The sequence below is a fragment of the Mytilus californianus genome, unplaced genomic scaffold (assembly GCF_021869535.1).
Source record: "Mytilus californianus isolate M0D057914Y unplaced genomic scaffold, xbMytCali1.0.p SCAF_11, whole genome shotgun sequence".
Classification (NCBI taxonomy): domain Eukaryota; kingdom Metazoa; phylum Mollusca; class Bivalvia; order Mytilida; family Mytilidae; genus Mytilus; species Mytilus californianus.
This window is the reverse complement of record NW_026262593.1, coordinates 14,459,062-14,483,765: the sequence shown is the minus strand read 5'-3', so window position 1 is coordinate 14,483,765 and position 24,704 is coordinate 14,459,062. Positions and strand designations below refer to the sequence as shown.

The window sequence follows — 24,704 nt, the reverse complement described above, 5'->3', positions numbered from 1 at the left end:
TGTCAACGCCATGGCCAAAAATAAAAAGACAAACAGACAAATAATAGTACAGATGACACAACACAGAACACTAAATAAAATTGAGAATGGAAATGGGGAATGTGTCAAAGAGACAACAACCCGACCATAGAACAGACAACAGCAGAAGGTCACCAACAGGTCTTCAATGCAGCGAGAAATTCCCGCACCCGGAGGCGTCCTTCAGCTACTAAACAACACGAACCCCACCAAAAACTGGGGGTGATCTCAGGTGCTCCGGAAGGGTAAGCAGATCCTGCTCCACATGTGGCACCCGTCGTGTTGCTTATGTTATTACAAATCCGGTAAATAGTCTAATTCGGTAGGTCACATTCGTGAAAAGGATTTAACGTGCAGAACGCCTGACACTTCATACACGAGGCGTCTCATGTGATGTTCCTAGTCTGATGGGGAGAGCTGGGATTGAGCATCTATACATCCCACCTTGCCAAACATTTGCCTCTCCTTATCATTCAAATAGTTCACAGACCCCAATATATTAATTCCAATAAAAACATTTCCATTTTTATCCTTTATTTGTATAAATGAACAACAGATTTCCATTTAAGTGTACAGATTACAATGATTTACATTTTCAGCACATATTAAATCACAAGTCAACACTTAAGGTCACCTAAATATAACTATAAAATATGTCTATGTATTCGTGGAATACAACAGACATTTGAAAAATCTTCATGACATGGTTGTTGTGTATTTTTTGTCTGTAGACCTGACCACCAACTAATGAGAAATACAATCATTTCAGAAGTACTTCACTGTTTCTGCTGTTTACTTACACCTGCAAAGTTAGACATTCCTTAGATAAAATCGTAGAATTTCCTTATTTTTCCAAAACAGTTGATGACCCGTTATAATTTCAGAGACAGAGTTAATCATTGAATATCTTAATGTACATGTTTATTGTATATAACGAAAATTATATTTACTAGACGTATAGTATCTGCGACTGTCTTCGAGAAATCTTAAAAGCGACATATGATGGCGAGTTGTCTCGTTGGCACTCATACCACATCCTCTTGTTTGTATATGAATACTTTAATTTCTCCTAACCAAATTTCCTCAAGCAAGGCATTTTTCCTCTTATAATGTATCCTGCTTTGTGATGTTAAACCAGTTTTAAACGTGTAAATTCTAGTTCCTTGTAAATTCGATGAAGGAAAATGAAAATTATGATTTCTAACAGAATGAATATTTCTAATGTCAGAATCGAACTGGCGAATGCCAAATTGAATAATGAAAACGGAAATTAATATAAATTGTAATTTTTGAATATGGAAAGAAATATCATAATGGTATTGTCCGTCATGTGTAATGGACTTTTTAGTTTGTTTTTCTTTTAATTTGAGTGTTGAAAAATGAAACAAATTGTGTCTGATTGCATATACTTCCCAGCAACGTTTTGAATAGACACTTTTCCAAATGTTTCCGGATTTGTTTTTCTTATATCTTTGACATTTGGTTTAAATGTTTTATACTTCCTTTAAGTATACGTTTCAAATGTTTTCCTCAACTAAAAAGCTGCTAATTACATGTATATACTTTTAATCTATTGCGCATTCGTTAGGCTCTGTGTTGTATGTTACTATGGTAGTCATTGTTGTTTTGTTGTTATATTTGTCTTACATGTCCAATGTCTTGATTGATTGTTGTAAAGAATTGTGAAAGTGATATAAAAATATGCAAAGAAATTATTATTTATATGTAATTATTTAATCAGTTTCAATAAAGGCTTTTAACATCGTCTGTTATACATTTTAGGTAATACATGCAGTTGGTATAGTCTTATACGATTCAAGTTTTTCCTAACCAACTCTCCAATTAGGAGTAGAACTAAAAGTATCTTAGCTATCAAAGATATTTTTCACAAACAATATATTAATGGACACATGTAAATGTGGAAATCCATATCATCATAAGTGACCCTGTCAGTTGGTTTTTATGTGTTTGCAAAAATTCATTTAAAAACTCTTTCTAAAATTTTCTACTCATTGTTCGATTTATTCCTTGACTTATGGTAAATATATGTGTCTGTTGTGAAGACCGTTAGTAGCAGCCTATAGATATATCTTTTCTGGTTTTATATATGTGTCTTTTGTGAAGACCGTAAGTAGCAGCCTATAGATATGTCTTTTCTGGTTTTATATATGTGTCTGTTGTGACGACCGTAAGTAGCAGCCTATAGATATGTCTTTTCTGGTTTTATATATGTGTCTGTTGTGAAGACCGTAAGTAGCAGCCTATAGATATATCTTTTCTGGTTATATATATGTGTCTGTTGTGAAGACCGTAAGTAGCAGCCTAAAGATTTGTCTTTTCTGGTTTTATATATGTGTCTGTTGTGAAGACCGTAAGTAGCAGCCTAAAGATTAGTCTTTTCTGGTTTTATATATGTGTCTGTTGTGAAGACCGTAAGTAGCAGCCTATAGATATGTCCTTTCTGGTTTTATATATGTGTCTGTTGTGAAGACCTTAACTTTTCTGGTTTTATATATGTGTCTGTTGTGGAGACCGTAAGTAGCAGCCTATAGATATGTCTTTTCTGGTTTTATATATGTGTCTGTTGTGAAGACCTTAACTTTTCGGGTTTTATATATGTGTCTGTTGTGGAGACCGTAAGTAGCAGCCTATAGATATGTCTTTTCTGGTTTTTTTATATGTGCCTGTTGTGAAGACCGTAAGTAGCAGCCTATAGATATGTCCTTTTTGGTTTTATATATGTGTCTGTTGTGAAGACCGTAAGTAGCAGCCTATAGATATGTCTTTTCTGGTTTTATATATGTGTCTGTTGTGAAGACCGTAAGTAGCAGCCTATAGATATATCTATTCTGGTTTTATATATGTGTCTGTTGTGAAGACCGTAAGTAGCAGCCTAAAAATTTGTCTTTTCTGGTTTTATATATGTGTCTGTTGTGACGACCGTAAGTAGCAGCCTATAGATATGTCTTTTCTGATTTTATTGTGTTTAACGGCTACGTATATTTTATTCATGAAAATAATAATTTTAGCGTACTAGAATACATTTCTTTCTATAAGTGGAATTCTTTATTGTTAAACATGTTTGTTGTTGTGACATGTTTCTATCATACCTTCTAGCATATACCACACATTCTTGGGCATTCCTGGGGAACATTGTAGTAAGTACGACAATGAGATTTCGGCCACCATTTGCAATGGACTGCATCCTGGGCAGGACATTTTGCTGGAATTAGAAAATTTAAAAACAGTTTTTTTGCGTGTTTGTTTAAGCTTTTATTTTTGCATAAACTCACGGATTAGCAAAAATAACTTATCTTCAATACACTCAATGTGTTTATTCTTGCTTTAAATGGATTAAATGGGTCTCTGTTGTAATGTGTTACATACCTGTCGACGATTCTTTTTGAATTATTCGAAATACTAAGGTGTATCTACCCACAGACATAGGAGGACGTAGCCGTATTTGGCGCAACTTTTCGAAATGTTTGTCTTCGGATGCTCTTAAACTTTGTGCTTGATATGGCCTTCCATCTTTTTTTATTCGAATGCCACTGTTGGGTCTTATGTAGACAAAACATGCGTCTGACGTAAAAAATTATAAGCCTGGTTTCAATGATGTGGTTTGTTTCATCTGTCATCATTAGTGTAAGGCACAAAGACTTTTAGGATTAACTCTATTCGAGTACACTATTTGTACATTTCTAGACATATTATTAAGTGGAAGAAAGTAAACTATTTAAATTTAAGTTTTACTGAAGTCATCGTAATATTATTTGTTTCTTTGCATAGAAGACCATTGATAGATATCATTTGTTAAAGTCCGATACTGTCACCCTTTCCGCGTTTCTGGCATCATCGCATATAACGCTAAATGAGTCACAATGTGTGCTATTAGTGTAGCAGAAACATCTACTGCATTACCTTTTGCGCATGTAGATCCACTGTAGGGAGGCACACATGTACATGTGCATGTGGCTGTATTCAGACTCCCGCCATTTTGACACATCTTTCCACCACATGGAGCTAAACGAATATGAACATATGGACTTCGAAGAAAGATATATTAGACACATTATAATCAATAACATTTTTATGTATTTGTTCTTGTTTGAGGAACCATTTTAAAGACCATCTCGTGTGTTCATGTCTTAATTATCAGCGAATAATGTTTAATACATTCCTCAATGTACTTTTTCATTATTATTATCAATAATTCTTTGCACAACTTGTTGTATTTTTCTAATTTCATTTATCTATAAAACTTGGCATTGCACTGGTGTGCTTATAAACTATCACTTTACTATGTAGTGGCTCTTTCGAACCTGTTTAATCGACTAGCATGGAGTTTATTTCTGCCATTGTACAAAATATTACAAAAAAAAACTACAATCAATATCACTTTGAAAGGTTGCATTCTTATACATACCATCACATAATCCACACATTACTGGACACATGTCACGTTTGACATTATAGTAGGTAGCACAATCACTGCATCCTACATTACCCCCTTGCGTCGCACAGTTTTGGATGTCTTGACCGTGGTCGCCATATTTTGAGCATTCCGCTAAATAAAATAAACCGAAATGAACAAACAACCTCACAAATTTATATTTTACAAAACTTAATCATTTTTTATTGCTTATCATAAAATTGGTGTCGATCATAGTGCATATCTATGAAAATCATCACGGAAAACAATTTATGTTTCAAAAAAAGGTTTTGTTTTAAACCAAACAATAGTTTGCAAATAAGATTAATTCATTTGATTGTTAATGTAATAAAATATCTTTCCACTTAACAAGTTATATATAACATTTTAATCTATAAAATCGTATATTTTTTTTTACGTTTTTTTTTAATTATAGAAAAACAGTTTTCCACGTTTCAATGACATCTCTGTCAAGAAAGACAGAATACAGTGAATGTAATGTAATCTAATAGATTGAGTACAATAATTATATTCTTACTGTGACTCGCCCTTCGTCCTTTGAAAGTACATCCGAAAGCTGAGGTGTAAGTCGTTGGTGGTTTGAGTGCACTTGTTGACCCTCCTAAAAGGAAATTACAGGAGGTAAATAAATATAGTTCATACTAATAATCAAATAACTGAATGAAAATTTTGAACTGACCAATTAGAGGAGGTAAATGATTATTGAACACTTTTGTTTTTAATAAAACAACTGTATTTCTATGTATGACCTTATTAACTAAAAAGAAACACAACAAGCAATCATGCAACTGATCATTTGAGTAACGTTAATGTACATTAAAATTTAAGCAGGTAGTCAACGATCACTCCCAGTTCAACAGTTTTGAAAATGCTTCCCGGAACATTGAAAAGTAGATATAGATTTTATTCTGAAATCTTAACTATTTAATCACATTAGTGTTAAACAGTTATATCAGGATTAAGCGATATAAACCCTTATTTATCTCATTGAAGAAATTAAGTGACCTAGCTGGAAAATTAAGCAAGTTCAGTGTATAAGGTATAACAACTGCAAATTTCTTATGAATTGGTGCTAACAAAATTCATGTAGGACATGATTTTTTCAACGCTTTTGGCTTATTGCATGCTTGAAAGGATTTATTACAAAAACATATATTCCTGCACATTGAATTTTATACTTTTTTCTGAAACTATTTAATGTATACCTCCATCATATATAAACCGTGGTAATACCGACCTTTGCATCTTCCACACATGTAAGGGCATTCATCTGGGACATTGTAGAATCTTTCACAGTATGACTGAGGCCAATCTCTGCCACAAACAAAGGCGTCCTCTGCTGGGCAATTCACTGTAACAAATGATAAAAAAAACGCTATTCATTATCTGGTTATTATTTTCAAATTCCCCTTTAAAAATCTCTAGTAGGTAATAGAAACGGAACCATATAGAGTAAGACGATGTGATATGTTTGTCAATGAGACAATTATCCAACAGAGATTGATAAATGACACAATAACAATATAGCTTTCGTACTAAGTAATAGAAAAGTTATAAAGCTAAACAATTGTGAATTTTAATTTTGCTACTTCTAAAGCCAGTCTTTCTTTAACCACAACAGTCAATAATTTATTGTCATATTAATCAATATAAAACATATAACGTAATGTAATAAACATAAAAATAAACAACAACATAACAGTACATGTAATTAAATTAAAAGTAATACATCAAATAATACAGAGATCGGTTAAAAAATTGTGGTATTTTATAAACAATATTTCCACTGTTTGTCCCTCACTAGGTAATATGAGACATAATGTTAATTTCTAGTAAACAGATTTGCACAAAAAGCAATAAAACGATGGTAAATGTGTAGGCGATTCAGTTTTATTCTTTACAATCTATGGGTAAAGGACTTTGACACAAGTATAAAAGGATACCAAAGGGACGTTCAAACTCATAAGTCGAAAATAAACCGACAACGCCATGGCTAAAAAAGAAAAAGACAAGCAGACAAACAACAGTACACAAAACACAACTTAGAAAACTAAAGACTGAGCAACACGAACCCCTCCAAACTGGAGGTGATCTCAGGTGCTCCGGAAGGGTAAGCAGATCCTGCTCCACATGAGGCACCCGTCGTGTTGCTCATGTAAGGTTATAAAGGAACCGATCGTTACGCATATAATATATACAATATACCTATTTAACAAAAAAGAGGTGGACGATACAAAGGGGCATTCAAAACTCATAACTCGAGAGAAACTGACAACGCAATGACAAAATACCTACTAAGACAAACAAGTTCACAAATCACTACATTAAAAACTAAAGACTCAGCAACACGAACCCTATCGAAATATTAGGATAATATTAAGTGCTCCGGAAGGGTAAGCATATCCTGCTCAACCAAATCGATCTTTAATTGCGGGCAAGTTTAGTTGAAAGCCGAAGAATACTTTTTGTCTTATGGGATATCTTAATGTTTTTTTGTGTTGATTGCAAACCTGTTATAAATACAATGTTTCTTTTAAATCAATTCACAACTTTGTCCATTCGGGGCGATTAAGAGATTGACATATTGTATAATGAGACGTATCATCGACACTCATAGCTTGTAGAAATACGCGGCGGCATGTCCGGTATGAATGGGGACGTTTAAGGAATGCATAGGTCTGTCCTATGGGAAGAGTGTCACGCTCCCAATACGTAAAATAAGACTTCGGACAACTTTTAATGGAATCAGTAGATGACATTTGGACGGCAAAATATCTGCTTCTATCCAACAAACTCTCTTTTGCTAAGGTGCTGTCCAAATTTTCCGCCCTCCACCCGCATGACCCACTTTGCAGAATCTACATATTGAATGTTCTGTTAATTTTTGCCTTAACAAAATTGTTACTCCAAGTAGGTTACGAGGTATCAAAACTGAAATAATCATTTCAAAAGAATTGTGGTCTCCATAACAATCTGGGAGAAGACTACAAGGTCTTACCTAACTAAAGACATGTTAACTCTGTTAAATGGCTTACTCTCGAAGTTTTTTCCAGTACAAATGCATTACATCTAATATAAAGTCTATTTTTTCCGAAGTTCATAAACCAAAAAGAACACCGTTGTCCTAAATATACATGTTTCATTACTTACATTCCTCGCACGTTCTTCCTTTGTATACTTTGGTACATTGACACTGGCAACTATCTGGGTCTAGTTTCCCGCCATTATAACACACTATCCCTTTGCAGTCTAAATATTAAATACAAAAATCAATATTGAATTATACCATCACGTGTTGACATAGATGCAGAACCGGTTTGTTTTTCTAATAGTTGTGTATCTCGGTATACTACGATCATATAAATCGGTCTTACTTTAGTCCTTCCTGAAATAGGCGCTATATACTAGTAGTTCACCTAAATTAAAAATTCAGTTTCATATGAATTACAATTTGACATCACTCATATTGACTTATAATTTATAAATCAAAGTACTGAAGTACTGAACATCGGATGACCACAAGTTCTTGAGGATGGTCAAAAGCACTTGTCTCAGAAAAAAACAACATATCTCTTTACCTGAAACTGAGGTTAATGTACAGAGATATATTTTTTTCTGAGACAAGTTCGTGCGTGGATGATGAATAAATGACAGGAAATTCAACTTCACCATAATAACTATTATATTGTAGTGATACAAATCAGTATACATGGTGGACACTTTTCTGTAAAAATTCGATTTTTCTAAGATTGGATACGAGTAGGCATTCATATTTTCCCGCAAAAACAATTACAGAGTTACCGGTCCTCGCAAAAAGTTCTCTGAGATATTCTTCCGCATGCTTTAACACAATTTTTCGGTACGTCTGCATTGATATTATCAATGATTTTTTACTTATATATATATATCGAACTACAAAACATTTTCATATTATTAATTTATGTTGTAAACAAAAATATTTTTATCAGTATTCATTGAAGAGATGTATTTATATCAAACGATAAGGAATGTTATTTTGCATTCGTTTATGTGCGCATATTTATCATGTTTATAGATCGGTTACAAACCCAAAACTAATTTACATAATGGAAATCTGGGCGATAGCAATACATCTGAATGACCCCAAGGTCATCGCGATGTAAAAATGAAATGAAATAATTATCTCCCTTGATTTTTACCGAATTTGTCAAACAGCACCAACAATATGTATCTTTTCATCTGCTTGGTTTTGGTGGGTTGGAGAACGAATAATTGAGTTTTACAATTATTACACGCATGTACATTACACTTACCGCACTGTCCATTCGAACAAGAATGGGGACATTTGGAACATCGAGGACCACTTGTGTATGGAATTGCCAAGTTAGACTGTCTAAAAACACAATTGACAAATAAGCATTAAGAAATTACAGTTACCATACACCTTAAGTGTTTACAGACACAAAATGTACAATGATGTGAATTATTTATATTGTCAGGACAAGATTCCAGTACAATCCATTACACTATCGCCTGCAATAAGTTAAAACTAAACAAATTTGAACCCAATGGGGATTTGATGATCTTGATATAAAATAAGGTGATGTGGTATGATTTCCAACTAGACAACTATTTACCAGAGTCTGAGTGACGTGAAAGTAAGCAACTATAAAGCATTGTACCGCCTTCAACAATGACCAAACCCCATATCGTATAGTCAGCTTTAAAAGGCAACGACATGACAAAATGTGAACACTTCAAGCGAGAAAACCAATCACCTGATGTATGACAAAACAATAAACGAAAGAAATATGACATACAGCAACCAACGACAACCATAGACCTTATCGCTATTTGGGAATCTGTGACACTTGAACTATTGACTTCATACAACAACCACTTTTCGTTTGTGGCGTCAGACATTTTCTATTGTGACGTCAAAATTTGTCGGAAACCTTTATATTTTCCAGTATAAATGGCGGACAAATAGAGATTATGTGTATTGAAGTACATGGTCCTGACTTGGACAGGCACATATACAGAATGTGGTGGGGTTAAACATATTTGTGAGCGAGGAATCCTCCCTTTATCTGGAACCAATCATGTGATCATTGAAGGAGAAACAATGTTAGAATATAAATTATTTAACAAGACATTTCTTTAATTTGCCTGATGTAATACAAAAATCCAGTTTCCTTTTTTGTTTTTATTTTTTGTTGGTGTTGTTCTTGCATAAATGGTTAAACAAAACACTTAATGGACCAAAATAATAATTTGGTATCGTTTCCCCACCGTTAACAAGGTTCTAAATGTTCGTTTTCGTTTGAATTTAAATAACTAAAAACAAAAAATACAAAAAGACGTTTCTTGCGTGTTGCCAAACATGTGACTTTAATTTGTTTTATTTTATTATTTTTTTGCATTACAGAAAGACAATAAAACAATTGCGATCACTACTACCTCAACAATTGCGATCACTACTACCTCAACAATTGCGATCACTACTACCTCAACAACTGCGATCACTACTACCTCAACAACTGCGATCACTACTACCTCAACAATTGCGATCACTACTACCTCAACAACTGCGATCACTACTACCTCAACAACTGCGATCACTACTACCTCAACAACTGCGATCACTACTACCTCAACAATTGCGATCACTACTACCTCAACAATTGCGATCACTACTACCTCAACAATTGCGATCACTACTACCTCAACAACTGCGATCACTACTACCTCAACAATTGCGATCACTACTACCTCAACAACTGCGATCACTACTACCTCAACCCATTATTTATGTGAAATTGTTTAGGACACACATTCAAAGCATATCAAATATAAAATTATATTAAGTGAGTTGAGTTTATCTAAAGGTGATAACTGTTCGTTGGTAATTATTTCACTTTTTTTATCCAAGTGACTGATACAGGAAGAATATGAGAAACTGACCAATGCCGACCAATTTAGCCATAAGATCCAGATTTGGGATAATCATTTCGTCATCTGCAAATAATGGGATATACAGAAAACTTGGCATATTCTATATACGACCCGAAATTGTCAGAAATTAGGCGTTACATATTATTGTCTGACTACATATCGAGATTTATGTACCCGTATCTCCTACTCGAAGGACTTTAAGAACAGCAGTGTTTGTCGAGGACCTTAAACGTGTTAGCAGTTTACGGTAAACAAATGAAAACTGGAACTTTACAGTTATATGTAATGTATTACGTTACTATTTTGTCATTGCATGTATAACAGTATGCATATCCATGAACTACTAATCATCAAATGAGTACATTGCTGCATGATCAAATACAGATACTAGTACATTGCTGCATGATCAAATACAGATACTAGTACATTGCTGCATGATCAAATACAGATACTAGTACATTGCTGCATGATCAAATACAGATACTAGTACATTGCTGCATGATCAAATACAGATACTAGTACCGTGCAAAGAAAAAAGTTTTTAAACCAGTATAAAGCTTCCAGGGTACATTTTGATATTAAATTTTGATGTAAATAAGGCATTAAAACTGATTAAACTTTATCAGAGCAGTTAGCTATGAATTTGTTGTTCTAATTTATTGAGAAAGGTGTTAAAAAGTGTGTAAACTTTAAATATTTATGTTGTTTTTAATTTATCATAAGACTACAAAACGTTATGTGTTGCATAAAATCAAACCAGGTAAGTTGCACTGTTATGTCTGCAGAAATATATTCAAGTGAACAATTTGGATAATTTAATTACATTTAGTCCTTAATTACTTTACATATCAAATGTAATGTGATGTGAGCAAGTACTTGTGCCTTGTGAGAGCTACTTTTAACGTGTAGTTTGGAAATAAAAGTATGATTACCCAGGCCAGTCAGGCCCGTGAAGACCGAAAGTCTTTACAAATAAGTAAAGTCAGATGTAATTTGAGCGTTGAATTCTAAATGTGTACGTTAAGGAAGCAATACCAATCAAGTTAATGTTAAAAAATAAATGTCCTCACCCTGCAGCGTAGTCACAGACGTAGTAACGCTTGTACATAGAATTCTTACACACTGCATATCCACAACCAACTAAGTATGTACCATTCTGTACCATCTGAAATTGAATAATAATCTTCTACATGTAGCTCATAAAGACAAGAGGAAATCGACGCCAATTATGTGATATATTGTAGAACATTATTTTAAATGAAGTGAAGCAAATTGTTTTGTTTTGTAGTAGTCTACAACTGGTCTCATCCATTTGAATACATGCACTAACTTCTTTCTCTGTTGACTTTGTATTCAAAATGCATCATAAAAACCCCGTCCGTACAGAAAAAGAGAGGCGAAGGATACCAAAGGGACATTCAAACTCATAAGTCGAAAAAAAACTAACAACGCCATGACTAAAAAGGAAAAAGACAAAGAGACAAACAACAATACACAAAACAACTTAGAAAACCAAAGACTGAGCAACACGAACCCAACCAAAAATCGGAGGTGATATCACGTGCTCCAGAGGGGTAAGCAGATCCTGCTCCACATGTGGCACCCGTCGTGTTGCTCATGTAAGTACAAAATCGGTGATATAACTAGCGCACCAAACAATATTAACAATCTTCCTTCTGATATACTTAAACTAAAATAATGAAGTCTTGTCGTATTTTATCTATTGCAAAACTCACATACCTGTGTGAAATGTCCAATTTTCTTCCATCCTTTGTGACCGAGATAAGAATCTGGTTCGATCCCGTACTTCCACATCGTAATCTCGTCATACCACATCTGCACTGCTTTCTTCCACGAACGATAACCACCGGCCACATTCTGCCCAATAGTCATTCCTATTGCTGAAAGACAATATTAACGTTTGAACATATATTTTTGTCAGTTTTTTTTTTAGAAATGATAAAAAAATGAATATTGAATGCAATTTTGAGTCGTACGCCAAAAAATTCTTATCGTTTCTCGCGTTTTAATTTTTGATGTATTTGTTTCCACTTGTGCACATATGGTGGCGGTTTTTCGTGGACATATAGTTAAGAAAAAAAATATGGAAAAAAAAAGAAAACAAATGCATTGGGTAACAAACAAACATAGAGGCCGTACGGTTGCTTAAATCTACGGCCTTAACGGACTTTGGTGGGTAGTTATCTCATTGGCAATCATATCACACCTTCTTATCTTATTTTTAAAAAACGTAGCGGTTAGAAAAAAATTTTATTCACTATTCACAAATTCCCCCCTGAATAAACTTTTTTATTCGCATTGGTACTAGTCTATTACGACAATAAGCGATGTCATAACACGGATCGAGTTTTCTCTTCATTTCAAGAACTGTACAAGGTGAAGTTACTGAATTTACAATCTTCTAGACTAAGTTGACTTCAGTTCCATCAATAGACATATAAACGTTTATTAGTTTTTGTAATATCTTGTTTTCCTTACAGCATTCCATTTGAAAGAAATAAGTACGTCTTTCATTTTTCTTATCATTTGAATAATTACTCGAAATCTCTATTCGTGTAATTTAATCTTCAAAATGCCTTTACATCCATGGTAATTTCAAAGTTTGCGCAATATAAAGATATCAGCCTTGGTCTGAAACATTTTTTTTTTGAAATTATTCTAATGCGTATCGATGTTTGAGATAAATCAGCAATTGTCTTTAACCGACAAATTGAAGTGCGTCTAAAATGTCTTCACTTACAATTTTTATCGAAGAAAGCATTGAATCGGTGAATACTAAATGTGATTTTGCCGCCATAGCTTTTTAAAAAGACACTGATAAACAACCTAGTCAATTCCGTCGGATTATCTTCCCACACAGTGGAAATGAGAACTACTTTATCAAATGTATCTTCTCGTTTGTCTTTATGTTCTTCAATATGCAGACATCAGTTACGATCGAAGATAATATACCAAAGTATTTTTTTTTTAAAAACATTGATTTGATAATATGTCTCTTTCAGTGATGCTCGAGGCCATAACATTTGAAAACCAAAACCTAATAGAATTATGTATTTCTACCGTTTTTATTTGAATTTTGTCGTATAAAAAGGGGTTGGGGTACAATCATAATGAGATTTCCTTTGAATCCATATTATTAGTTCCATGGTGTGTCAGTGACCTAATACGATATGTATGGGGTCAGTAAATTCCATATGGGGTGAGAGCGAAGCTCCAATGCCCATATGGAATTTACTGATCCCATATATATCGTACTAGGTCTATAGCACACCGTGTAACGGATTTATCTTACCGACTATCTTCACATGTGGTATTTAGACTAGCGGCCTAGCAAAGTGATTAAGTCTTCAATACTTAGTATTAAGAACCTACTTTCATTTGTCTATTCAAAATACAAATGCCAACAATAACAACTTGTTAGCTTTAAATTTGTTTTATGGATTTATTTAAATCGTTCATTATCAATTTCTTCGTCTGTTGAAACCTTTCAGATTTCTTTTTTTGTTTTGAAAGGGAAGTTACTCCTTACTAACCCCATATGGTAACTAACCCCATATTTTTTAGGACACCCTATATCAAATATATGTAGTCACCACGTGTAGTCCTTTAACAAATGATAACAGGTATTTCAGGGGAAGGTTCATTGAATGTATACTGGTATGATAGTGACATCTCATATGTATGCTGTAACCTGTTTATTTAACACTGAAAAAAGAGGACTAGCGTAAAGCCAACAAACAGTAATACCAACGTTGTGTGTTGTCTTATCCCAATGTTGAATGTAGTGGCCATCAAAACACATAATTGTATATATCCTGCGTCATTGCCTCACCAATATGGGTATCTACGCAGTTGAACTAGTTCTGCAAGTGTTGTTGAAATTCTTTATCTGGACATAGTTGTTAGTGCAACGCTATGGAATTATAAGTTAAGAAGGTTATTTTTACATAAAGTTGTCACATATTTATATTTGATGTGACTGCATGGTCAGTAAAATTATCATCCTTTACGACAGACAAAAACAGCTGATCTGCAGGTATAACATCTACTTGCCACTATACATCAAATACTGTGTTACAACTCTAGATATATACAACGAGGGAAGGCATTACTCGATTAACGAAAGCTATATTATATGGACTAGTTGGTCGAGTGAAGTTGGACGCTGGACATATTGCAGGAGGTGTTGCGATGTTTCAGATGTAGGGGTTCGAATTCTGCTGAGGGAAGAACAAACACTGTTGAGCTAAATTTGAGACGAAGTATATGTAAATTATGGTGTAAGCCCTGTATAACCACAGCTTATCCGATGGAGAAGGTCTGTCGTAAAGTTGTCACATATCTAGACGTGTATACATATAAATGCTCCTACAAATAGCCTTTGTTACTACAATAGACAGAATTAAAAGTACACCTACAAGGAATATTTCTTTCTTTGTCATGTCCTGCTTCACACTGGTTTGCCCATTTTTGTGCTACGACTGCTAGTCTATCGTCCCATTTCTACAGATAGAAAAATGTGATAGTCATAAAAAGCCGCTGAAATATATCTATAAATAAGAAGATGTGGTATGATTGCTAATGCGTTAACTATTCAGCAGAGACCAAATGACGTAAGCAATTATATATATCTATGTCAATGTACCGCCTATAACAATTAGCAAAACCCACACCGTATAGTAAGCTATACATGTAAAGGGCTCAAAAATAATCAAATCAAATGTAAAACAAATCAAACAAAAAAAAACAAACGGCCAGATGTTTGTTCAAAACATGTTCAAAACAATGAACGAAGGCAAATACCAAAGTATGAAAGACAACAACAACTGGATTAAAGGCTTCTGACGTGGGATAGGCACATGCAGGACATGGCGGGGTTAAACCTGTTAGCGTGCGCTCAACCCTTCCCTAACCTAAATTGTAAGAAAATTGAGTAACAGCACAAATAAGAACAAACTTTAAAGTCAGACGGAATAACTTGACTCATCATAAATTTTAATCAACATTTTGCTGTAACGTTTAAATGTACTCAATTGTTATTTTACTAGAACAAAGAGTATTCGCAAACCTAAATTGAAATAATAGTTTGCTCTTTAATTTACTTCGTCTATCTTCTCAGCTTTTAAAGTACGTCTTCCAAAACAAAACCATTATTCTATATCATTGATCGCAAAACTTTCTGTCACCACTTGAATTAGTTTAATGAAATTCTTAAAAACTTGCTCCAATAAAAATGAAGAGACCTTTGTCAGAATTTATATACATCTTTCTCAATCTTCACAAATGTCAGATTGGTATCATATATATTTTATCTAAAGTTCATTAAAGTTATTCATATTGTTCATTTTGAGGATAAGTTCTTTGGATAATAAAAAAAGTTTTCGACACAAGTAAATTAGGTTTCCTTGTACGAAATTTATGTAGATTATAAATTTTCTCATAAAAATAATACAATTTCGTATTAAATAAACAGAAAAATAGACATGCAATAAAAATGTGACGTATTTTGTGTTTCTTTTTTCAATTTATGACTTTATTTATTACTTTCGATATGTTCTACTTGTACATGACACCTGTTTCTGAAATTGACGACGTAACATCAATAGCATCCTGTTTTAAAGTACAATACAATGATAAAGATTTATGAATAAAAAGCATGCCATTTCTCACTTTTTATTCTAAATTTTTTTGTTTTGACATGTCTTCAAATTCATAGTTTAACAATTCGTACTTTAACTACCGTATGTATCTTGAATAATACGTACACAATTCGTGCTTTAACTACCGTATGTATCCTGAATAATACGTACACAACGATCCTCATTTTAGATCTTTTATCTATACAGACATAAATTATTGTCCTCTTTTCAGGCGGTAACGATATCTTTCAATATCATAAAATTGAATGCTGTTTTTATACGAAATGAAAGCAAGTGACCTTCACATTTTGCATGAAGTGCTTCAATACTTTATTCTCTGAAACTAATTGAAAAGGGTACAGAGAAGGAAACAATACATTTTAAAACATATAATTCTTTAGTTTGTTAGGTGGTAGATGGATAAAATACTAAAATATTTTCGTCACTTGCTTACATTTCGCATAAATTTTCAAAAACACGGCATTCAATTTAAATTTTTACATATCTTCCAAATGAAAAACAACATGTCAGTAACATTTTTAAATCTGGAACTGACAATTTAAATACAAAACTTCGAATTTGGCTACTGAGATGAAAGCAGAATCAATCTACGTGAAATAGAGCAAAAATTAGCATTATGAAGTCGATAGCTCGTAAAATATTATAAAAAAAAATGTCAATAATGATTTAAAATGTATATCGACGGATAATGATTTATTTTTACAGATTTATTTCAATGAAAATAAAATTTTACAGGTAAAATAAAAGGTAAAAAATATGACTATAATTCAGAAATAAACTATAATTGTTAAAACAACAAATCCCCCTATGTTTACATATGCATGTAATTAAAAGTGGGCAAACCAGGATGACACCATGTTTACAATATATATAATGTCAATTTTTTTTTAAATTGATAAAATTTGCTAACAGTTTGCACGAAGTACACGAACAATGTGTAGAAATAATGCTGATTTATTAGGTATAGGCAGAGCTAATAATTCTATAACGTTATATTGTTTTCATACAGTTAAGTTGTCTTCATACAAATTGGTATCGTATGACAGAATTAAACAATTCGTCTTTCAATCAATAAAAGATCAGCATTTGTATGAATTGAACACCTACTGTAAATATAAACGTTGTTATATCGATTTCAGAGCGCATGTCACAATCTTTTAAATAACTTTCTTCAGATAAGCGCTCTAGACTAAAAGTGTGTGAAAAAAATACATAAAACATAAGAAATTATAAGAACATGAAAAGGCCAAAGGGAAAACCTAGATTGTTCTATATAGTCAATTTTAATGATATGAAAGCTAGATCGTCGCACTTTCGGGGACTTACAGTTCACCAGCAGCGCCACCTATCAAATGGTAGCATAACCTTTTTTTACGTTATCAGGTGTGCACTTTAACCTATATATAGTTGATTGATTGATTGATTGATTGATTGATTGATTGATCGGTGCTTGCTTTACGCCGCCTTAGCGCAAAAAGGCTATATCGCGGCGAGAGCTTATTCAAATATTTTTACATATATATATATATATATATATATATAGTAGATAAACTCACTAATTTTACAAGGTCGGTAGCTGGAGGCTGAACTTGACCACGTAATCTATTATGATGTCTCAAAACAAGTACTTTGTCCAACTCAGAGATTCCACTTTCTGCTACATTTGGATTATCATTCATACACATAGTGTGACCGGGAAGGGCAGCATATTCCTTCGAACATGTAAACTGAAATTCAGAATACTACATAAGCGGTTAAGATAAGGAATCCCTGATTGAAAATATCAGTGACTTGCATATAATAAGATTATATTTATTGATGTTGAAAAAGAAAATATTGGACAAACATATACACAATAAAGGCAGAGCCAGGCGTTGTAAAGATCTTTATTGTAATTTTTAGGAGGATAAGCGATAAACCTCCGTTATTTCAAAGTTAGCTGGTACAAATCTACACACAGACATAAGTTTTTTCTTTAATCAAATGTTAAAACCGAGACAAGACTAGTGCTTTAAGGTCAAGTGTGTATGTGTCAATAAATGGCTTGATTTTTCTTCTTCTCAGAAATATTTTATCCTCCTGGCGGATAATAAAATCTGATTTTTTTTAGATGTCCTTTTTTCATCATTGTAAGATATTATAAATGTACCTGTGATGTGTGTCCTCTCTTTGTAGCTAGTATCATCTTTTGAGGCTCCCGTTGTATCAGCATATCAGGTGAAAGAGTAGGCCCATGTCCAAAGTCAACATAGTTTGGTTCTGTGGGTGGATAATCTTGCGATGGCATATCATATAAAGCCGGTGGGGTTGGCTTCATGATGGTCTTTGTAAGCAAACCATTCTTTCCGAATAGATCAATACCAGAAGTTTTTGTAACACCATCAATAGATCGTCGTGTTGTGTCGGAAATTAAATTCCAAAGACTATTAAAACCTGTAAATGCAATTTATATAAGTTAGACAAAAACATAATAAATGCACATGGTTCCAGTTTATATCGAATATAAATTATGGTTTTGGGATAGATACTTTAAGGCAAACAATATCTGAACTGCAGGTTTGAACCATCTTTTAGAATTCGAACTTTGATTAAATCATCAGAGAAGCGACATTATGCTGCCATTATAGAAACCAAAATATAATCCTGAAATAGTGAAATAATTTACAGTGGAAACAATACATCTTAAAAAGATGTATTTTGCTAAATGTTATCTCTAGAAAAAATACCCTACACTTGACCATTGGAATTTGATACTCATAGTTAAATAAACTCCTTAAAGTCTACTTTTTCGTCAACATTTTGGAATATTTGAATTTTTTCTTCGTTTCCCTTTGTTTTTCGTTTTATACTTTTTTTTTCTAACACATGATTATTGCATTTATTCTGCACAAATCTAGAATCATACAGCCAGCGACATATGCAATGACAATATGCAATGATGGCACGTCAAAAATCACCTTCAGTTAATATTTTTAGCGCAATTCATTTGTTAACACTTTAAATTCAATAAAGCTAATAAGTCGATGGATTTGGCGATTTGACATTCACACATTTTTTATTGCACGTTGTTATGTCATTAAACCGGTAAAGTAATCAAAAATGGTAATTTTTCAGTAAACTTGAATTACTATAAAGACTAAGGATCATGTTATATTATTTACAAAACGTTTCATTTTTTGCAAAAAATTGCAATTAACACCTTGTTTAATGATTGACATAATTGATTTGGTTTTAATATACGCTTTGAAATTAGAAAACGGCTTCATTTTGTTGATTTATCGATGCTTAGATGCCAATATATGATGCTTATCTTTCGATCTATGTATTTGCAAAGAAATGATGTCAAGTGAAATGAGCATCGTTACTTGGAAATTATACATTCGGAACAGATGGTCACGATATAATGTTCCTACTATCTGATATGTCGAGGATCATTTGTCCTTCAGTTAATTATTGAAGGTCAATAACGTCATCTCAAGCAGTTCATTCGTCTACAATATAACACTTATTTATTCAGGAACAGTGCTACGTATTCTTATTAAACACCATTGACAATAATTATTGCTAAGAAAGAAAAAAAAAGAGAGAAACTGCAATATTCAATCCTAACTAATGTCAGCTAATTGGCGCCCCAATTCAGCATAAGAAATAGAACAAAATTTTTTAACTTCAAATATTCGAGCATATGACCGATTTTTTATTCACCATGGAAAATATGATTAATATAAGGCGCGTTGACATGGAGCTACGAGTACAGGCATGCGTATACAGAGTTCCATATCCGAATATGAAGTAAATCCTTGACAACTTAACTGCCATAAAACCTATAAATATGTCAGGTACTCCGGAAGGGAAAGCATAACCTGCACAGAACAATCATAGGTTATATTGTACTTATATAAAGGCGAGTGACATGAAGCATTCGATAGTTATGTAAATGAAAATATTCAATTCTCGAGTTATTTTGGGGAAATGAATCCAATAATTGGAAGGAAAAGTGTAAAATGAAAGTTATACTTCATAAAACTGCCGAGTCCGTTACTAGATTTACCTTCAGCAGGAACACTCAGACTTAAAAATGATTAAAATGGTAATTATGAGCCTGACAAATCCACAATTAATACACCCTCATTTTTTCTCTTGTAGGATGACTTTATTATATGACTAATGTGACCTACCAAATCGTAAAGTACAATGTTTGACTTGGAATTTTAACAATGATTTCAATAGTCACTTGAAGTGACATTTATTTGACGAATGCTATGAAAGAATTAAGGAAGGAAGTGTTTATCACTTAATGTTAGGATTATGAAACAGCGTGTGTCAGTATAATTTAGTACTTTAGCGTGTATCACTTGGTCTTTTGACCTATTTGATTCGAGCGTCACTGGTGAGTCGTTTGTATGCGAAACGCGCGTCTGGCGTACAATATTATAAGCCTGGTATCTTTGATGCGTTTTTGCTTACTCAAATTTTCTTTGGAGGAGGGGGGTCTTTAGTTTTCTATGATGTGTTTTGTGTACTGTTGTTTGTCTTTTCGTTGTTTTTCTCCATGGAATTGCCAATTTGTTTCGACTCAAGAGTTTAAATATCCATTTCATATCTTTCGCCTCTCTTTTAAATACTCTTATAAAATGATTTTATATTTTAAAGAGGAATTTATGCCAATTGTTATGTTGTTTTTGTAATCAGGTCTTTAACTAATTATTATCTCCTAGCTATGAAATTTGAACATTACTTCGATATGTTAAAGAACTGTTCCACTAAAACAACGTGCCCATTGATGAAATGACGAAGTTGAAATCTCAATACTTTCACTTTTCTTTATAATATAAACAATCAAAATGTCAAATGACAAATGACAAATTTTGTGAAATAAAATAGTTGCTTAATAATACACACTTTTTGTGTCTTTCCTTTTATCATCAAAACCCATCCTAAAAACCACAGTAATTACCAATAGATGATCTGTAGTCTTATGGCAAACTGGACACATCATCGTTATGTTAATCATATACTTACAAAAACATAAAATGTGACGACATATCATAAAATATGTCTATATGCATATTATAGGGACTAGCAAGTTAAACGTATGAACGTTGAACTGTAAAAGGACATAATAATTATATGCCTAATGTTTGTATTGTTATAGAAATGTATAAAATTAGGTCTGGGATCAACGTCAATGACACTGCAACCCAAACTGGAATCCGCTTGTATGTACGCTACGCTCAAAGTGTAGTAGTCAGTCGAGAACCAGCTTAACAACAACCCAAAACAGTCTCAATAATGACTGTCTAATAATTGGAATGGGATTTTCTATGTTAACTTTAATTTTAAAAATCTGGAAAAATATACAAGGTTATGGCTCAAACTGCATGTTTATGACGTCTTTACTATTTACACTGAAGCCATTGGATGTGTACTGATTGATATTTTAGTAGTGGAAAACATGGACAATGTATTAGTTGGAATGGCTTTGACCTATCTTTCAGTTAATTGTTATCACTGTAATTTTCAAAAAAATGTCGAATTTTCAGTAAACCTATGCTATTTTTTTTAATTTTTAATGGAAAATGCAGTTGTAAGTGTTTAAAAGACAGGTTGTAGGATTTCTGAATGGAACATCAATAATAAATACTATTTAGATTTTTACGTGATTTATGTGCGTACAGTGTCAGGGTAAACATTTGAAATGATTTTTTTTCTATTTTCTGATTGCCTTGATATCTGCAAAATGAACTATTTTAGAAAGTTAATGATTACTCTAACGAAAAATCACAGCTTCTTCATTATTCTATGTAACATTTTTTCCACAAACTAAATTCAATCGGCGTACATGAAAACATGTCTATCCTGTTTCCGATACTAGATCAACCGTTAAATTGTTTCTCCCTGTGAATATGGAACTATTCAGTGGTGATTTCAAAAGTACAAAACATCCTAAAAATTTAACACAGCACGTTTCTTGCATATCAGTGTAGAGAAGAAAAAAAATCAAGACATTTAGTGTAAAAAAAATTAGTGGTACCCTTTTATAATGTCTATGCTGTTACCAACAAATTCAGTAATTACAACAATATTATACTTGTAAAAAGTGCAATTACGTAGATATAAGAAGATGTGGTATGAGTGCCAATGAGACAACTCTCCATCCAAGCATAATTTATAAAAGTAAACCATTATAGTGTTGGAAACCAAAATCACAACAGAAAGACATTATCACTGCATCAAAGGGAGTAGTTATTTCACAACAGCATTCATAAATGAAGAAATTTGTCTATCCTGTTATGTCTATCCTGTTACTATGGTTACAGTAACAGGATACCTGTTACTATGGTTACAGTAACAGGATAGAAAACAGTTGACAAACAAAATTTTTAACCCCGCCACATTTGTCATGTGCCTCTCCAGAATCAGTAGCCTGTAATTCATTGTTGTCTTTGGTTGCTGTCTACCTTATTTGTTTATAGGTTTTAGCTTTTATCATTAATCTCTTTGGTTTTCTCTTTGGAATTATCATTTTGTTATGCTGGGCTCTTTTACAGCCTTCTATACGGTATGAATTTTAGTTATTGTTGAAGGCCGTATACAGTGCACTATACGTGTTTACATCATCGTCCTTGGTCTCAGGTAGATAATTTCTCATTGACAAGCATACCACATCTTCTTTTTATTTGTATGTGTAAACATGAAACACAAGTTCCTTTTGTATTACCAACCGATTTGTAGATTTTGCTTCCTATCTCTTCTTGTAACACCATCATCAAATATTTAAGAGTAAAACATTTGGAATGATTGAAAATTCTAAGATTATAACTTCGACGAAATTAACTACAAACTGAAGTATTTTTTTTTCATAAAGAGTCCTATTCTTTCGGCATTTTTCTTCTGACATTCTGAAGTTAACTTGTTTCGCATTCTGTTTCTTTGGCAAGGACAGCGTGTACAGGGTAACTACTTTATACACAGAAGAAAATAGAATATGGATGCGGATTTGCTACTTTGTTTTAGAGGTGCCTACTTTTATTATCTACACGAACAAATTTTCGGAATTTCGTTTTTAAAATTCTGACGTTTTTACTTACTATTTATTTCTAATCAATTTATTTGCTTTATACAAAACAAAAGAAGATGTGGTATGATTTCCAATGAGGCAACTATCCACAAAAGTTCAAATGATGTGGAAGTAAGCCATTATAGGTCACCGTACGGCCTTCCACATTGTGAAAACCCGTACCGTATAGTCAGTTATGAAAGGCGCCGACATGTAAAATGCAACGAAATTCAAATGAGAAAGCCAACTGCCTAATTCACAACGTTTCAATTTACGAAAAAACGAATATGACGGACATAAACCAATGACAACCACTGAATTATAGGTTCCTGACTTGGGACCGGCACATAAACCCTTCCCCTAACACAGTGGTGTAACAGCGCAAAGTAAGACCAAACAGTAAAAATCAGTTGCAAACGGTTCAACTTAATATATTGGTACGGAGGTGAAAAAACAACAAACATAAAAATAATAGACCCAAATCACCGATATAAGAATACTCACAGTAACTGAAAGCTAATTCAAAATTAATTACAATTCTACTAAAAATAAATTATGTTCCGTCCCATACTAAAGTACTTCTTTATTCCATATTTCTATATTTTTCTTTATCAGTTTAAGGGGTCTGCCCCCAAATCCATACCTCAGTACAAGGATAATACGCATGATACTTACTTAAATTATCCAATATGCTGTTATAAATGCATGACACAGAACTAATTTAATATTTCTATTTACTCTAAGCTCATCAAAGACAGGGAACCACTTACTTTCTGATTTTGTTGATTCAAACCGGATAATAAAAAAACTATCTCAAAATAACAAAGGACAGTTATATTTGGCAATAAATGATAACTGACAAGATTTAATGCACAGTTCGGATGACAAATATTCTTCTTTTATGAGGTACAGTATATTGCATAGTAAACAAAACAGAAAATCTTACCGGTCATCCAACTGGAGGATTTCTGTGCAGTTGCAGATCCGACCAAACAGAGAGTCAGCACATACAGTATATTCAAAAGTTTCATGATTGATATCTTAGTCAAACTGTCTAAAGTCTACTTTCAAATTTTCTATGAAAATTCGTAGAAATTTTCACACCTCAAAGTCCTAGTTCCCAAACATTTTGATTTCTTAGTTCGTCAATTTTCCAGATACCTGTTAGTCTTTTTGAAGTGAAATTCCAAACATGTATTTTATCCTGACTTTTGTATTTAAATATCCATTTTTGGTAATATCTAATGAGAAAGTACCACCGCCTTTTCCTCAAAACTCCTCTCGCCCAATACTAAGTGAAATGAGACATTTGATTGACAAGGGTTGTGTATAACATAGAGGAGTATCGAACAGGATAATAATTGTTTGACACTGTTATTAATTATTAGGACATGCTTGAAGGCGTTGTATTGTAGAAAAATGACATAAAAACATCGATTTTTTTACCATTTGCTTGCCATAAACTGTTGATCTGGTCTTGTTTCACATTGATGTACAGTAATTCGGAAATCTTATTAAATAAACAAATAAGAATTAATAATAAAAAACAAATAAATCA

The 24,704-nt window shown here is 33.0% G+C and overlaps 1 protein-coding gene across 1 annotated transcript; it reads right to left on the bottom strand.

The window, feature by feature from the left end:
• Positions 1–535: 535 nt before the first annotated feature.
• Positions 536–24,442, bottom strand: LOC127719625 (cysteine-rich venom protein-like). The gene is made up of 14 exons (XM_052225846.1): positions 24,093–24,442; positions 18,236–18,519; positions 17,643–17,813; positions 14,845–14,929; positions 12,146–12,306; positions 11,476–11,570; positions 8,764–8,843; positions 7,622–7,720; positions 5,709–5,822; positions 4,989–5,072; positions 4,445–4,585; positions 3,940–4,041; positions 3,129–3,241; positions 536–820 (listed from the first exon to the last, which is right to left on the bottom strand). The coding sequence occupies exons 1-13, from the start codon at positions 24,175–24,177 to the stop codon at positions 3,132–3,134; spliced, it is 1,611 nt and encodes a 536-aa protein (XP_052081806.1). The 5' UTR covers positions 24,178–24,442; the 3' UTR covers positions 536–820; positions 3,129–3,131.
• Between the last annotated feature and the right edge of the window lie 262 nt (positions 24,443–24,704).